The sequence below is a fragment of the Oncorhynchus tshawytscha genome, linkage group LG34, assembly GCF_018296145.1.
Source record: "Oncorhynchus tshawytscha isolate Ot180627B linkage group LG34, Otsh_v2.0, whole genome shotgun sequence".
Taxonomy (NCBI): domain Eukaryota; kingdom Metazoa; phylum Chordata; class Actinopteri; order Salmoniformes; family Salmonidae; genus Oncorhynchus; species Oncorhynchus tshawytscha.
In genome coordinates, this window is record NC_056462.1 from 8,101,705 (window position 1) to 8,120,687 (window position 18,983).

Genomic DNA, 18,983 nt, shown 5'->3' on the forward strand with positions numbered 1-18,983 from the left:
TACACACGTACTATACAGAAAAAAGTATTAATCCTCCCAAAACAACTGCCAACCAACTGCCAACCATATACAGTAATATAGTGTATAATAGCAATAGCTAAAGTAAGCCTTATACAGTGCATTCAGAAAGTATTCAGACCCCTTTTTACCTTTTCCAAATTATGTTACATTACAGCCTTATTCTGAAACGTATTAAATTACTTTTTTTGCTTATCAATCTACACACAATACACCATAATGACGAAGCAAAAACAGGTTTTTAAATGTGTTAAAAATAAAAAACAGAAAAACATTATTTACATAAGTATTTCAACATTTTGCTATGAGACTCGAAATTGAGCTCAGTTGCATCTTGTTTCCATTGATCATCCTTGAGATGTTTGGAGTCCACCTGTGGTAAATTAAATTGATTGGACATGATTTAGAAAGGCCCACATGTCTATTTAAGGTCCCACAGTTGATAGTGCATGTCAGAGCAAAAACCAAGCCATGAGGTCGTAGGGATTGTCTGTAGAGCTCCGATACAGGATTGTGTCGAGGCACAGATCTGGGGAAGGGTACCAAAACATTTTTGCAGCATTGAAGGTCTTCAAGAACACAGTGGCCTCCATCATTCTTAAGTGGAAAAAGTTTGGAACCACCAAGACTCTTCCTAGAGTTGGCAGCCTGGCCAAACTGAGCAAAAGGGGGAGAAGGACCTTGGTCAGGGAGGTGACCAAGAATCTGATGGTCACTCTGACAGAGCTCCAGAGTTCCTCTGTGGAGATGGGAGAACCTTCCAGAAGGAAAACCATCTCTGCAGCCCCCCACCAATCAGGCCTTTATGGTAGAGTGGCCATTCTTGGACTCCAAGAATAAGGCTGTAACGTAACAAAATGTGGAAAAAGTCATGGGGTCTACATACTTTCCAAGGCACTGTGCAGTGCATTCGGGAAAGTATTCAGACCCCTTCCCTTTTTACGCATTTTGTTACTTTACAACCTTCATCTAAAATGGATTAAATAAAACCATTCTGATCAATCTACACACAATACCCGTTTGGTGTAGATGGCGACACAATCAGAAGCCTTTATGGGGGTATGAGTCGCAGTGGTGCGGCGTGTGTACAGTCGTGGCCAAATGTGGAGGATGACACAAATATTCATTTTCATAAAGTCTGCTGCCTCAGTTTGTATGATGGCAATTTGCATATACTCCAGAATGTTATCAGATGAAGCTGACATGTCAGTGATTCTCTCTTTAGCACAGGTGTGAGATCCCTCTGTCATGCTGATTGAGTTCGAATAACAGACTGGAAGCTTCAAAAGGAGGGTGGCGCTTGGAATCATTGTTCTTCCTCTGTCAACCATGGTTACCTGCAAGGAAACAAGTGCCGTCATCATTGCTTTGCACAAAAAGGGCTTCAGAGGCAAGGATATTGCTGCTAGTAAGATTACACCTAAATCAACCATTTATCGGATCATCAAGAACTTCAAGGAGAACGGTTCAATTGTTGTGAAGAAGGCTTCAGGGCACCCAAGAAAGTCCAGCAAGCGCCAGGACCGTCTCCTAAAGTTGATTCAGCTGCGGGATCGGGGCACCACCAGTAAGGAGCTTGCTCAGGAGTGCATCTGCACGCACAGTGAAGCGAAGACTTTTAGAGGATGGCCTGGTGTCAAGAATGGCAGCAAAGAAGCCACTTCTCTCCAGGGAAAACATCAGGGACAGACTGATATTCTGCAAAAGGTACAAGGATTGGACTGCTGAGGACTGGGGTAAAGTCATTTTCTCTGATGAATCCCCTTTCCGATTGTTTGGGGCATCCGGAAAAACGCTTGTCCGGAGAAGACAAGGTGAGCGCTACCATCAGTCCTGTGTCATGCCAACAGTAAAGCATCCTGAGACCATCTCTCTCACAATTTTGCCTAAGAACACAGCCATGAATAAAGAATGATACCAACACATCCTCCGAGAGCAACTTCTCCAAACCATCCAGGAACAGTTTGGTGACGAACAATGCCTTTTCCAGCATAATGGAGCACCTTGCCATAAGGCAAAAGTGATAACGAAGTGGCTCTGGGAACAAAACATCAATATTTTGGGTCCATGGCCAGGAAACTCCCCAGACCTTAATCCTATTGAGAACTTGTGGTCAATCCTCAAGAGGAGAGTGGACAAATTCTGACAAACTCCAATCATTGATTATGCAAGAATGTGCTGCCATCAGTCAGGATGTGGCCCAGAAGTTATTTGACAGCATGCCAGGGCGGAGTGCAGAGGTCTTGAAAAAGAAGGGTCAACACTGCAAATATTGACTCTTTGCATCAACTTCATGTAATTGTCAATAAAAGCCTTTGACACTTTTGAAATGCTTGTAATTATACTTCAGTATTCCATAGTAACTTCTGACAAAAATATCTAAAGGCACTGAAGCAGCAAACTTTGTAGAAATTAATATTTGTGTCATTCTCAATTTTTTTGCCATGACTGTACACTGAGTATACCAAACATTAGGAACATCTTCCTAACATTGAGTTGCACCCCCCCCCCCACCTTTTCTCTCAAAACAGCCTCAATTTGTCGGGGGGCAATGTAATGTGTCGAACGCATTCCACAGGGATGCTGGCTCATGTTGACTCCAATGCTTCCCACAGTTGTGTAAAGTTGGCTGGATGTCGTTTGGGTGGTGGACCGTTCTTGATACTCACAGGAAGCTGTTGAGCGTTAAAAAAAACAGCAGTGTTGCAGTTCTTGACACAAACCGGTGTGCCTGGCAACTACTACCATACACCGTTCAAAGGCACTTTATTTTGTCTTACCCATTCACCCTCGGAATGGCACACACACAATCCATGTCTCAATTGTCTCAAGGCTTACTACAAATCATTATTTAACCCGTCTCCTCCCCTTTATCTACACTGACTGAAGTGGGTGACATAAATAAGGGAACATAGCTTTCAGCTGGATTCACCTGGTCAGTCTGTGTCATGGAAACAGCAGGTGTTCGGTAATGTTTTGTACACTCAGTGTATAGTTAGTTATATCCATTGAATCTATTTCTATAGTTATAATAACCAACATAGGCTGGTCAGAATCAGATCACCAACTACATTTACACATACTCAGGATTGTACTTGGTGATATGGTGCTGCTAGTGATAGACAACATTAAGAGAGAATACAGACGGCGGAGTTTAAACAAAGTTGACATACATTATATACAACTAGGTAGAGTGAGCATAGAGTTATAAGAGAATGAGCAGATATACAAATATACAGTAGGTATGCGGTTGACATACAGTGGATATACGGTTGATATATACAGTGGGTATGCGGTTGATATATACAGTGAGTATGCGCTTGATATATACAGTGGGTATGCAGCTGAAATATGGTTGACATACAGTGGGTATACGGTTCAAATACAGTGGGTATACGGTTGATATACAGTGGGTATACGGTTGATATACAGCGGGTATGCGGTTGATATACAGTGGGTATGTGGTTAACATACAGTGGGTATACAGTTAACATACAGTGGGTATACGATTGACATACAGTGGATATACGGTTAACATACAGCGGGTATGCGGTTGATATACAGTGGGTATACGGTTAACATACAGTGGGTATATGGTTAACATACAGTGGGTATACAGTTAACATACAGTGGGTATACAGTTAACATACAGTGGGTATACAGTGAACATACAGTGGGTATACGGTTAACATACAGTGGGTATACGGTTAACATACAGTGGGTATGCGGTTGAGAAACAGTGGGTATACGGCTGACATACAGTGGGTATGATGTTGATATACGGTTGATATACAGTGGGTATACGGTTAACATACAGTGGGTATACGGTTAACATACAGTGGGTATACGGTTAACATACAGTGGGTATACAGTTAACATACAGTGGGTATACGGTTAACATACAGTGGGTATACAGTTAACATACAGTGTGTATACGGTTAACATACAGCGGGTATACGGTTGACATACAGTGGGTATGATGTTGATATACGGTTGATATACAGTGGGTATACGGTTGACATACAGTGGGTATGATGTTGATATACGGTTGATATACAGTGGGTATATGGTTAATATACAGTGGGTATACGGCTGACATACAGTGGGTAAGATGTTGATATACGGTTGATATACAGTGGGTATATGGTTAATATACAGTGGGTATACGGCTGACATACAGTGGGTATACGGTTGATATACAGTGGGTATACGGTTGATATACAGTGGGTATGCGGTTGATATACAGTGGGTATGCAGTTGATATACGGTTGACATACAGTGGGTCTACGTTTGATATACAGTGGGTATGCGGTTGATATACGGTTGACATACAGTGGGTATGCAGTTGATATACAGTGGGTATACGGCTGACATACAGTGGGTATGATGTTGATATACGGCTGACATACAGTGGGTATACGGTTAACATACAGTGGGTATACGGTTAACATACAGTGGGTATATGGTTGACATACAGTGGGTATGCGGTTGATATACGGTTAATATACAGTGGGTATACGGTTGACATACAGTGGGTATACGGCTGACATACAGTGGGTATGATGTTGATATACGGCTGACATACAGTGGGTATACGGTTAACATACAGTGGGTATACGGTTAACATACAGTGGGTATATGGTTGACATACAGTGGGTATACGGTTGACATACAGTGGGTATACGGCTGACATACAGTGGGTATGATGTTGACATACAGTGTATACGGCTGACATACAGTGGGTATACGGTTAACATACAGTGGGTATACGGTTAACATACAGTGGGTATACGGTTAACATACAGTGGGTATACGGTTAACATACAGTGGGTATACGGTTAACATACAGTGGGTATACGGTTAACATACAGTGGGTATACAGTTAACATACAGTGGGTATACGGTTAACATACAGTGGGTATACAGTTAACATACAGTGGGTATACGGTTAACATACAGTGGGTATACAGTTAACATACAGTGGGTATACGGTTAACATACAGTGGGTATACGGTTAACATACAGTGGGTATACGGTTGAGATACAGTGGGTATACGGTTGACATACAGTGGGTATGATGTTGACATACAGTGGGTATACGGCTGACATACAGTGGGTATGATGTTGACATACGGTTGATATACAGTGGGTATATGGTTAATATACAGTGGGTATACAGTTGACATACAGTGGGTATGATGTTGATATACAGTTGATATACAGTGGGTATATGGTTAATATACAGTGGGTATACGGTTGACATACAGTGGGTATGATATTGATATACGGTTGATATACAGTGGGTATACGGTTGATATACAGTGGGTATACGGTTGACATACAGTGGGTATGATGTTGATATACGGTTGATATACAGTGGGTATATGGTTAATATACAGTGGGTATACGGTTGACATACAGTGGGTACACGGTTGACATACAGTGGTATACGGCTGACATACAGTGGGTATACGGTTAACATACAGTGGGTATACGGTTGACATACAGTGGGTATACGGTTGACATACAGTGGGTATACGGTTGATATACAGTGGGTATGCGGTTGATATACAGTGGGTATGTGGTTGATATACAGTGGGTATGCGGTTGACATACAGTGGGTACGTGGTTGACATACAGTGGGTATGCGGTTGATATACAGTGGGTATGCGGTTGATATACAGTGGGTATGCAGTTGATATACGGTTGACATACAGTGGGTCTACGTTTGATATACAGTGGGTATGCGGTTGATCTACGGTTGACATACAGTGGGTATGCAGTTGATATACAGTGGGTATGCAGTTGATATATGGTTGACATACAGTGGGTGTGCGGTTTATTACAGTGGATATACACATTTACAGTGTCAGTATGAATTTATCTACATGCAGAGAGATGAATAGAGTGCAAATGCAGTACAGTGCAGTTATATTGTGTACAGTTCAGAGATGGCAGCATGGAGTGCAGTCCTTTAGTCTCTATAGGCCACAGTACGCGGTAAGAAACCTTTCAGGTGCCGGGAGGTTTTGGTCATGAGTGGTGGGAGGACCTATAGGAGGAGGGGCTCATTGTAAATAAATGGAATGGAGTCAAACGTGGTTTCCATATGTCCTTCCAGTTCTCTGCTGCCAATGACTGGAACAAACTACAAAAATCTCTGAAACTGGAGACACTTATCTCCCTCACTAGCTTTAAGCACCAGCTGTCAGAGCAGCTCACAGATTACTGCACCTGTACACAGCCCATCTATACACAGCCCATCTATAATTTAGCCCAAACAACTACCTCTTCCCCTACTGTATTTATTTATTTTGCTCCTTTGCACCCCATTATTTCTATCTCTACTTTGCACATTCTTCCACTGCAAATCTACCATTCCAGTGTTTTACTTGCTATATTGTATTTACTTCGCCACCATGACCTTTTTTTGCCTTTACCTCCCTTCTCACCTCATTTGCTCACATGGTATTTAGACTTATTTTTCTACTGTATTATTGACTGTATGTTTGTTTTACTCCATGTGTAACTCTGTGTTGTTATCTATCTTTATCTTGGCCAGGTCGCAATTGTAAATGAGAACTTGTTCTCAACTTGCCTACCTGGTTAAATAAAGGTGAAATTAAAACATTAAAAATAAAATGTTTGATTCAGTTACATGAATTCCATTCCAGCCATTACAATGAGCCCGTCCTCCTATAGCTCCTCCCACCAGCCGCTGGTGCGTTCTGGGAACTTGGTAGCTTTGGATATTGTCATTGTTGTGTCCATGTAGAGGAGAAGGATGATGGGTGCGTGTATGTGTGTGTGTGTGTCTTACCGTGAGGGAGGTGAAGGTCAGGCAGATTCCTCCAAAGCCGTTGAAGGAGACCGCGATGAAAATGAGGGCTGAGAGGACTGGAGGAGGAACGAGGAGACAAGAGGACAGAGTGAGGGAGATCTATGTGTGCAGTGTAATGTAATAAGCAGAAGTTGTGTTTAATGTCATTTCCTGTACATTTAGTGTTCATTTACATGTGGTTTACAGTTGCTTAGGATTCTTACCTTCAGGGTTATAGGCAGCTCCAGCTATCATGGCACAAGAGAAAGCAAAACACGCACTGCAAGAGAGAGAGAGAGAGTTGATGATGACGATGACTGGTGAAGACCATGATGATGACGATGGTTGTGAAGATAATGATTAAGGTCACGAAGATGATGAAGATGATAATTGTTTAAATAATATTAATGATGACAATGCTCAATGATAATTGCGATGATGATGATGATTGTAATAATAATCACGATGATGACGATGGTGAAGATGACAATCACAGTGTAGATGATGATGATATACTATTATTATAATAATGATAACGACGATGTTTCCCGTCTTTTACCTGCCGAGGAGGCGGAGTGGGCGGGGCCCGTACTTGTCCATCAGGATACCTAGCGGCAGAGTGGCTGCACTCAGCAGGAAGGAGCCAATGGTAAAGCCCAGATTCAACATCTCTTCCTGGTCCACGCAGCTATGCCAGATACCACTGTCCCACGAACTGATGTTACTGAACACTGTCTCATTGTCTGGGAGGGGGGTGGAGAGATGGAAGAGAGAGGGGGGAGAAGGAGAAGGGTATGGAGGTGGAGAGAGAGAGGGGAGTATACAAGACACAGGAATCCACATGTGCTATAGACATATATTATCTATGGACGTATACAGGGGCAAATCCCAAGTTCCACTGGAGTTGAATTGTCACTTAGTCAAGCATTGATATCAGTGGTAGTTAGGATTCACCCCACCGTATCTATGCACAGGTTTATGTATGCCTAGGAAAATTCCATTTCAATTGCAGACAATTCAGGAAGTACACTGAAATTCTCTTAAATGCTTTTCAATGAGGAACATTTTGAATTGGCATTTGGTCTTCATTCTGAATTGACTGGAATTGAAATGGAATGGACCCCAACCCTGAAGTATACCATATCCCTGTGTGAGTGTTACCATGGACGGGGACGTACTTATGCAGAGGTGCGAGTAGAAGCCCTCGTTCTTGAGCATGATGAGTAGCGATCCCCAGCCCAGCAGCACAGCAGAGAACAGCAGGTTCTCTATGACCGCAGTCACCGCCATCCACCAGCGCCTACGATAGGCCTGGGCCAGAGAAGGAGCCATTGCTGCTCTGGGGGAGAGAGAGAGAGAGAGAGAGAGGGAGCGAGAGAGAGAGAGAGAGAGAGAGAGAGAGAGAGAGAGAGAGGGAAGGGAGAGAGAGAGAGAAGGGAGAGAGAGGGATAGGGAGGTAGAGAGAGAGAGAGAGAGAAGGTGGTAAAAATAAAAAGACCAGAGGAAGATAGAGGAGAGAGAGTTTAACATTTAACAATCCCTTCTTACAGAATTAAGTACCGCACACACAGTCCGTACAGAACTTCAATGTTGCATCAACAACTTCAAAGGTCTACAAAAACTACAAAATACATATCAAAGCAAGAAAGGATGTTGTTTTTTTAAAGTATATAGCTACTTTCCTCCTCACTTTCATCTGAGCTCAGAGAGCAACAGAAAGAGAGGAACAGCAATACAAACTCTCTGTGGGATACTACTACTGAGAGTGAGGTTAACCCCATGACTGACTCATCATCACCACCATCATGGCAACAACATAACTCTGGTTTCCGGAAAGCCGCTGTGCTGAATGGTTTCTCTGCCAGTTCTGTTATAATCCCTGAATATGTTCACATTGACTATAAAACATATAAAACATTCTATAAAACATATAAAACATATAAAACATTCTATAAAACATATAAAACATTCTATAAAACATATAAAACATTCTATAAAACATATAAAACATTCTATAAAACATACTATAAAACATTCTATAAAACATTCTATAAAACATAAAACATTCTATAAAACATTTAAAACATATAAAACATTCTCTAAAACACATAAAACATTCTATAAAACATTCTATAAAACATTCTATAAAACATAAAACATTCTATAAAACATTTAAAACATATAAAACATTCTATAAAAGATATCGCTAAGCAAGAGGAGTATCCTAGAAACTCAGGGTTGGGCGGATTACTTGAAAAATAAGATTGTGGCCAGTAAAAGAGGTTAAAGGTCATTTGAATTATAAATACTCTAATAGACAGATGTAACAGATCAAATTATTTTATGAGTTGGATGATCAATTGTGCAAATACTCTGAATGTAGACTCTTCTAAGTTTGCAAAAACACATAGATCTGTCTGTGATGTAGTGCTGAACGATTAACCGAAATGTTGGTTATTTATAGTTTTTGTCAGTTTCAATTGTTTGAATTCCATTGTTTTTTTGTTTTTGTTTTGTGAGCTCAATACGCACATTGCCAGTTCCTCTAGCGATAAATCAGATCAAGCCAGAATTAGGGAGTTTTAGTTTCCAACAGGCGAATATTCTACTTAGTTTAGCGCAGAAAACCTGGTAATTAACTACAATGACCATAGTCCATAGTCCATTGTGCGCCTACTTGTCCGGTCTGTGTGTTTCTTTTACGCCTGCTACATTAGAATGCGTGATTGAGAGCAGTTGCTTTGTGAGGAACTCTACCTGAAAATACATTATCTAAATGATTGATAATTGTTATTCAGCAGTCATAGAAGTATGCCTTATTTACCTTGAAGATCAGCAGCTAGAGAAGAGATGACGTGGAATGAAACAATAAAGTAGTCAAATATATGTTTTATTATATACACAACAACTGAAATATTTCATTCAAATAATGTAACAAGATGGTGGTTAATAAGTGATAAGCAGGAATGGTCTGTCTAACATCATTTTATTCATTGTTTAATTCTGTGTTGTTACAGCATTCAACCCACATAATGCATAGTGCATTTAATGTTTACAAAAAATAATCGAAACCAAAATCGAAAACCGTGATTATTTTTTGAACAATCAAACTGACCCCAAAAAGCACTAAATCGCTCAGCACTGCTGCAAAGGCAGAACGGTAGATTTGAGAGTACTCCACTGTAACTAGAGGTTTAGCCGAGTAAGCAGCTGATTTGTGCTTGAGAAGTGAACAGGATGTGGCTGTGTTGACAAATTTCAAAATCCAATTAAAATGTGGGATGATTCAGTTCTCAGTAAGTGGGGGTCTGATGTTTTTTGGTTTAAAAAATATTTCCTGTGGAAAGCAACCAGGGAAAGCAAATGTTGCAGTTTTGGAGATTTCAAATTGATTAGAAAAAAAGGGAAAGGCTTCCATTCCCACTGAAAGGTGACTTCAAAACTGTGTGGCTCAGCACAGCTTTCAAAAACTTGCCATCTCAGTGTGTTTGAGGCAATCACTTGAAGCCCACATCTTGATATTAGATGGAGTAATCCAAAACGTAATCAGCTGTTTTTAAGAATGTAACTGTAATCAGATTACTTGTGTTTACATATTTTTTTAGTTGATTACAGTTACTTCAGTTTTGTAATCTGATTACGTAATCCCGGTTACATGTAATCTGTTAGTACTAGAAGTCAACCGATTAATCGGAATGGCCGATTAATTACGACCGATTTCAAGTTTTCATAACAATCGGTAATCAGGATTTTTGGACACCGATTGTGGTCGATTAAAAAAAAAAAAACTTTCTTTAACTAGGCAAGTCAGTTAAGAACACATTCTTATATTCAATGACGGCCTAGGAATGGTGGGTTACTGCCTTGTTCAGGGGCAGAACGACAGATTTTTACCTTGTCAGCTCGGGGATTCGATCTTGCAACCTTCCTGTTACTAGTCCAACGCTATAACCACCTGCCTTACATTGCAATCCACGCGGAGCCTGCGTGGCCGGCTGACTACCTGTTACGCGAGTGCAGCAAGAAGCCAAGATAAGTTGCTAGCTAGCATTAAATTTATCTTAGAAAATCAATCAACCTTAACATAACACTAGTTAACTACACATGGTTGATGATATTACTAGTTTATCTAGCGTGTCCTGCATTGCATTTAATCGATGCGGTGCCTGTTAATTTTTCATCGAATCACAGCCTACTTCTCCAAACGGGTGATGATTTAACAAGAGCATTCGCGAAAAAAGCACTATCGTTGCACCAATGTGTACCTAACCATAAACATCAATGCCTTTCTTTAAAATCAATACACAAGTCTATATTTTTAAACCTGCATATTTAGTTAATATTGCCTGCTAATATGACTTTCTTTTAACTAGAGAAATTGTGTCACTTCTCTTGCGTTCTGTGCAACAGAGTCAGGGTATATGCAGCAGTTTGGGCCGCCTGGCTCGTTGCAAACTGTGTGAGGACCATTTATTCCTAACAAAGACTGTAATTAATTTGCCAGAATTGTACATAATTATGACATAACTTTGAAGGTTGTACAATGTAACAGCACTATTTAGACTTAGGGTTGCCACCCGTTAGATAAAATACGTAACGGTTCTGTATTTCACTGAAAGAATAAACATTTTGTTTTCGAAATGATAGTTTCCGGATTTGACCATATTAATTGACCTAAGGCTCGTATTTCTGTGTGTTATGTTATAATTAAGTCTATGATTTGATATTTGATAGAGCAGTCTGACTGAGCAGTGGTAGGCATCAGCATGCTCGTAAGCATTCATTCAAACAGCACTTTTGTGCGTTTGCCAGCAGCTCTTCCCTGTGCTTCAAGCATTGAGCTGTTTATGACTTCAAGTCTATCAACTCCCGAGATTAGGCTGGTGTAACCGATGTGAGATGGCTAGCTAGTTAGCGGGGTGCGCGCTAATAGCGTTTCAATCGGTGCGGGACTCGCTCTGAGACCTTGAAGTAGTTGTTCCGCTTGCTCTGCAAGGGCTGCGCTGCGGCATTTGTGGAGCAATGGATAACTATGCTTCGAGGGTGGATGTTTTTGATGTGTTCCTGGTTCGAGCCCAGGTAGGGGCAAGGAGAGAGGCGGAAGCTATACTGTTACACTGGCAATACTAAAGTGCCTATAAGAACATCCAATAGTCAAAGGAATATGAAATACAAATGGTATAGAGATAAATAGTCCTATAATTCCTATAATAACTACAACCTTAAACCTCTTACCTGGGAATATTGAAGACTCATGTTAATAAAAGGAACCACCAGCTTTCATATGTTCTCATGTTCTGAGCCAGGAACTTAAACGTTGGCTATTTACATGGCACTGTCACGCCCTGACCATAGAGAGCCCTTGGTTCCCTATGGAGTTGAAGGTCAGGGCATGACTAGGGGGTGTTCTAGTTCATTATTTCTATGTTGGTGTTTTGTATGGTTCCCAATTAGAGGCAGCTGGTAATCGTTGCCTCTAATTGGGGATCATATTTAGGTAGTCATTTTTCCCACCTGTGTTTGTGGGATATTGTTTGTGTATGTGCTTGTTGCACCAAGTAAGTACAGTTTCGTTATTTGTTTATTGTCTTTGTTTGAAAGTTTCACTTAAATAAAAGATGTGGAACTCTAATCACGCTGCGCCTTGGTCCGTCCATTTTCACGAGTGTGACAGAATATACCACCAAGCAAGGACCAAGCAGCGTGTGATGGAGGTAAAGGAGTTTTGGACCTGGGAAGAAATCATGGGAGGTTGTGAGACCCTTCCTTGGAAGGAGACACCAGAAACCATAAGGGGTGGTCGGCCGAGCCAAGGAGAGAGCCAAAGCCCACCTGGGAGTCGATGGAGCTGTGTGAGGAGGGATATCGGAGAATGATGTTGGCTCGAAGTATGCTGCAGCGCAGGCATGCTGAAGAGTGTGACACCAGTCTGGTGCCGTCTGTGCCAGCTCCCCGCACTTGCTCTGAAGAGCCAGAGACCGTCAGGGAGGCGATGGAGAAGTTGGGAGAAAGAGAGAGGAGACAAATGTTATGTAGGTGTGTTCGCACGGCATCTGACCCGCACCCTTCCTGAAGTGCGTGTCAACAGTCTGGTGCCACCTGTGCCAGCTCCTCGCACTCACCCTGAAGTGAAGCCTCCAGTGCACCAGGCCTCCAGTGCGTCTCCACAGCCCGGTACGTCCAGTGCCAGCTCCCCACACTCTCCCTGAAGTGTGTGTCACCAATCCGGTGCCACCTGTGCCGGCTCCCTGCACTCTCCCTGAAGTGTGTGTCACCAATCCGGTGCCACCTGTGCCGGCTCCACGCACCAGGCCTCCAGTGTGCCTCCCCAGTCCCGCTCCAAGGCCAGAGCCTTCCTCTGCTCCGTTGCCCAGTCCAGGCACGGTGTCCAGTCCCGCTCCAGGGCAGGAGCCTTCCTCTGCACCAATGCCCTGTCCAGGCACGGCGTCCAGTCCAGCTCCATGGCCGGAGCTTTCCTCTGCGCTGGTGCCCAGTCCAGGCACGGCGTTCAGCCCAGCACCATGGCCGGATCCGGGGTCTGGGCGGGGGCTGCGACCTGCACCGGAGCTGCCACCAACACTAGTCACCCCCCCCTACCCTCCCCATTTGGTTTCAGGTTTTGCGGCCGGAGTCCTCATCTTTGGGGGAGGGGGGGTGGGGAGGGGGGACTGTCACGCCCTGACCATAGAGAGCCCTTGTTTCTCTATGGAGTTGTTGGTCAGGGCGTGACTAGGGGGCACCAAGTAAGTCACATTTCATTATTTGTTTATTGTTTTTGTTTGAAAGTTTCACTTAAATAAAAGATGTGGAACTCTAATCATGCTGCGCCGTGGTTCGTCCATTTTCACGAGCGTGACAGGCACATATTGCACTTTTACTTTCTTCTCCAACACTTTGTTTTTGCATTATTTAAACCAAATTGAACATGTTTCATTATTTATTTGAGGCTAAATTGATTTTATTGATGTATTATATTAAGTTAAAATAAAAGTGTTCATTCAGTATTGTTGTAATTGTCATTATTACAAATAAATAAATCGTCCAATTAATCAGTATCGGCTTTTTTTGGTCCTCCAATAATCGGTATCGGTATGGGCGTTGAAAAATCATAATCGGTCGACCTCTAGTTAGTACGTAATTCTGACTGTACAATAACTGCTTGAAAAAAAACAGGGACAGTTTCCCTGTTAGTGTAGGTGGAAAGATCTACCTGCCATGAGGAGGGAGAGAGGAATCAAGGATTGGTGTATAGAGGGATAAAGAGGACAAAAGAGCTGAATGGTGAGTAGAGTAGTGACCCCTGAATTGACCTTATTGCTGTGTGTCTGACTTCACGCCGTGGACCTATCAGGTATCAAACAGCAGGGACTGACACGAACACACACCCTGTTATTTGCACGTGCCTATGGCACACACATATGCACACGGCCTGACGTAGTGAGGGAGGGTTTAGACTCGTAAAATGTGCCTTGTAAAAAATTTAAATTCTAGTGAGGAGATTTTACTCCTGGGTATAACTCACAAATATGCATGTTTGCCTGTGGCCAATAGGCATGAAGTCTGTATGCATTAGAAAGTGGTTGTCAGATGTACAGTACCAGTCAAAGGTTTGGACACACATACTCATTCCAGGGTTTCTTTATTTTTACTATTTTCTACATTGTAGAATAATAATGAAGACATCAAAACTATGAAATAACACATATTGAATCGTGTAGTAACCAAAAAAGTGTTACAAATATATAACAAATATATTTTATATTTGAGATTCTACATAGTAGCCACCCTTTGCCTTGATGGCAGTTTTTGTATTCTCTCAACCAGCTTCATGAGGTAGGCACCTGGAAAGCATTTCAATTAACAGGTGTGCCTTGTTAAAAGTTCATTTGTGGAATTTCTTACCTTAATGTGTTTGTGCCAATCAGTTGCATTGTGACAAGGTAGGGGTGGTATACAGAAAATAGCCCTATTTGGTAAAAAACCAAGTCCATATTATGTCAAGAACAGCCCAAATAAGCTAAGAGAAATTACAGTCCTTCAGGACTTTAAGACATGAAGGTCAGTCAATCCGGAAAATTTCAGAACTTTGAACATTTCTTCAAGTGCAGTCGCAAAAACCATCAAGCGCTGTCTCTCATGAGGACTGCCACAGGAAAGGAAGACCCAGAGTTACCTCTGCTGCAGAGGATAAGTTCATTAGAGTTACCAGCCTCAGAAATTGCAGGCCAAATAAATGCTTCAGATTTCAAGTAACAGACACATCTCAACATCAACTGTTCGGAGGAGACTGTGGGAACTCCTTCAAGACAGTTGGAAAAGCATTCCAGGTAAAGCTGGTTGAGAGAATGCCAAGAGTGTGCAAAGGGTGGCTACTTTGAAGAATCTCAAATATAAAATATATTTTGATTTGTTTAACACTTTTTTGGTTACTAAATTATTCCATGTGTGTTATTTCATAGTTTTGATGTCTTCACTATTATTCTACAATGTAGAAAATAGTACAAATAAAGAGAAACCCTTGAATGAGTAGGTATTGTGACGGCCCTGAATTATTCTGAACCGTCTCAGTGCAGCTCCTTCCAATAGGGCGCTTTCCCTTTAATTCCCAATTAAATAGCCAGCATCAGCTGCGCAAAAGGGGGGTTGTGATGGAGACGTGAATGAGGATGTGTTCAACCCTCAGTGCCGAAGCTTCTCTATTCCGTTTGTTTTGTTGCCGTTAAACGTGTGTTTTGTAGCCTAAGAGAGTTTACCCAGGATCGGATCCACTCTTTGCGTCCATGGACTACACCTCTCCGTTCTTCGTGGCCTTTCTCTGCTGGAGATCTATTGGCGGATTGGATTGTCTGACTGACCGACTGACTACCACCTTTTTGTATACGGTATTTCATTTGTTTTGATGCGATGTATACTTTGATTTATGTAGTTAGTTGTAGTTGAGGACTTAGTAAGAGTTGATACGCTTTAAAGTTCTGTGGTAAAATAATTGTTATATTGATTGTATGTTTAATACTGGGTTTACGCTACACGGAATGAACGGACAAACATTGCGTGACAAAAGTCACTTGAGTTCACTGAACTCCTTTACCGGGCTGGACTCTTTTTAGGCCCGAGGTACAGGACATTTCTGGAGGAACCAGAACTCATTGTGAGATTATTATATGTGTGTAATCATTGTTGTTGCTAATACAACCCACGCAAAAGAATATAGTTGTTTTTGAAGTTCTTTCCAATGTTTTAAGGGTTTATGAAAAGTTTATTTCCATCCTGACTTTTACATAAGTCCTTTGTATTGGTGTAGACTTGACGGACCAGATGGGACTCATCCCCACCCAAACTAAAAGGAGAAACTAATGTTTTCTCTGGTAGGCACAACCTACCTGGCACCCCTATAAATAATAACCTCAAGTCAAAACCGTTACATAAAAAATGGCACCCCAGATGGGACAGCTCAACATTGAGAACTAACCAAAGCAAATCTTTTGTGTGGAATTAAAACAATGGATTCACCCCAAGATAATGTGCTCATCCATGTCATACCTGTCAATGGGAATACACAGGGCCATTCTGACCATCAAGCTGACAATACAAATCTTAAGGTGAATGGAGATAATGGAGTTGATTTGGGCCAGAGCCCTGGGAATCTGAATGCTCGGTCTGGACCACAGGCCACAGGAGGTCTAACCAGTTACTCACTTATTGACATGGATCTGTGTGGAAGTACTGAGCTAGCCCTCCCTCTGACACCCAACCTTCCTCCATTGTCTGGTTTATCTCCAGAGGTTGTAGTCCTACAACTTCAAGGTGACATCCTTGATATTCGTCGGACTCAACAACATCTCCAAACTCTTATCCACCATAATTTCAAATGTCTGAGGGAAGAGCAACAACAGAGTGCCATGGAATTCAGAAACTCACTGAGCACTCTAACCCACACGCTGACAGAGCTCAGTGAGAGTGGAAGACGGGAAATTACTGGTGCCATGGACAGGCAGTTTGACTACCAACGAAACCAACTCACTGCCACTCTCCAATGGCGCCTGCAACATCACCACACTGAGGTCCTCAAGGACGTTAATTCTGTGTTTTCTCCCATGGTTAACACTGTAGGCCACTTGCAGACAGAACTCTCTAATTGTGTTAAAATGTTGGATGACGTGTCTGTGGACATGGCCTCCATTAGGCACAACTCCTTACACAGAGTTTCCCTGGTGTCCACTTCTGTTCAGACCACTGAGGGCCAAGCTGGCACCTCTGAACAGCCAAGACAAGGCCATGCTGCAGCCACCCCTTGCAGGATGCAATCTACCATGCATCCTGGTGTTCATTTGCATTGTCCGATAACACCCTCCCCCTCTACTTCCTCAATCCCTCCTAGCTCGTTTGTTCATGGTGATATGAGTAGACGTCATGTGGGGGCAATGCCCATTAAATTGCAATTTCCCACCTTTGGGAAAAAAGATGACAGTCCTGATCCGCTAATGTATCTAGAAAGATGTTGTGACTTTCTTGCCCTCAATCCCCTGGCTGACGAAGAACTCCTTGCCACATTGAGGAATGTGTTGCATGGGACAGCTCGAGACTGGTGGGATGTGGCACGTCTTACCACTACCTCCTGGGCTGACTTTGAGGCCATGCTCAGAAGGGTTATGAAACATCAGCGTTTTACAATGGAAAGGTCCTCCTACAAGTGAGAGTACAATTTTGCCCCAGCAGCACTGTCATGTTTATCCCTCTGGGTTCATTCTCCTCCTCAGGTCTTACAAGTGAAGCATTTACCACAAAGTCAGCAACGTGGTTTCTCTCCTGTGTGATGTCTTTGCTGGTGCCATTTTAGATGACTTTGTTGATCTGAAGCATTCTACACACATGGGGCAATTTATATGGTCTCTCATCTAACGTGGTTACATCTCACCTGTGTGAATCCTAATATGGCCTTTCAGGCTTTTCATCTGGCTGAAAGCATTTGCCACATTCTTTGCACGGATCTGCGGTTTCTCTCCAGTGTGTACTGTCCTCATGTATGGTCAGGGGTTTTCTTCTGGACTGAAGCATTTGCCACAATCACTACACTGATACGGTTTCTCTCCAGTATGTATCCTCATATGGTCTGTCAGGTTTCTAACTGATAAAGCATTTGCCAATCTTTGCACTGACGCGGTTTCTCCCCAGTGTGACTTCTAACAATGTTCTGTCAAGGTTCCTTTCTGAAACTTTGCCACATACATTACAGCAATATGGTTTCATGCCAGTGTGAATTCTCTGATGGTTTTAAATCTCATTTCAGAAAGCATTTCCTGCGGACGGACACCTGTGTGGTCTCTCCCCTGAGTGAGCGCCCTCAATGGAACTTTCAACCACTGGCTTCCTGGTCTTAATAGAGCTTTGTACTTTTATTTGTCCATGTTGTCTTTGATTTGAGTGGCTGTAACCCTGACATTAGCCCTATACTGTCCCTTTCACTGCTCCCAATATGAGCTGCAGAACAGTCGGAAATTACTGGAGAGAGGGGCTGTAATTCATTGTTTGCTTCACCTCTTATATAGCCCTCTCATCCGTTTGGATCTCTTTCAGTTGTTTTGGTGGGTAGAGCGTCCCTATCTCTGTTCTCCACAGTATGGACATGATAAAGATGAGGACTGGGATGGGTTCTGATCACAGTCCCTTTTCACACAGGTAGAAATTAATATGAACTCTTTGGTATCAGACTCCAGCACCTGAAGCTGCTCTTCCTCCTGACTGGTCCCAAACTCCTCCTGTTCCTCTTTAATCTGTTTGGGCTCTGGGTCGCCCTGGTCCAGACTGGTGCTCCACTCCTGCTCACAGTGCTGCTTCTCAGGGGGAACTTCTCCAGGTACAGGAAATGTGAGCTGCTGGGGATCACAAAGTCAGCAACGTGGTTTCTCTCCTGTGTGATGTCTTCGCTGGTGCCATTTTAGATGACTTGCTGATCTGAAGCATTCTACACACATGGGGCACTTATATGGTCTCTCATCTGTGTGAGTCCTCATATGAACGGTCAGGTTTCTCATCCGGCTGAAGCATTTGCTACATTCTTTGCACTGATATGGTTTCTCCCCCGTGTGAGTTCTCATATGCTCAGTCAGGTGTCCCATCCGGCTGAAGCATTTGCCACATACATTGC

At 42.5% G+C, this 18,983-nt stretch overlaps 1 protein-coding gene across 2 annotated transcripts in view; it reads right to left on the bottom strand.

Moving 5' to 3' along the window:
• LOC112231822 (large neutral amino acids transporter small subunit 3-like) overlaps nucleotides 1-18,983 on the bottom strand; it is a 49,679-nt gene that overhangs the window by 18,006 nt on the left and 12,690 nt on the right. Inside the window, exons 2-5 of one of the 2 annotated variants that reach the window (XM_042312100.1) lie at nucleotides 8,017-8,172; nucleotides 7,398-7,581; nucleotides 7,063-7,118; nucleotides 6,839-6,915 (exon numbers count right to left, since the gene is read on the bottom strand). In XM_042312100.1, the coding sequence (XP_042168034.1) occupies nucleotides 6,839-6,915; nucleotides 7,063-7,118; nucleotides 7,398-7,581; nucleotides 8,017-8,170 (471 nt within the window). In that variant the 5' untranslated portion in view covers nucleotides 8,171-8,172. Of the gene's footprint in view, nucleotides 1-6,838; nucleotides 6,916-7,062; nucleotides 7,119-7,397; nucleotides 7,582-8,016; nucleotides 8,178-18,983 lie in introns of both variants that reach the window. The other variant, XM_042312099.1, reaches the window with a different exon arrangement.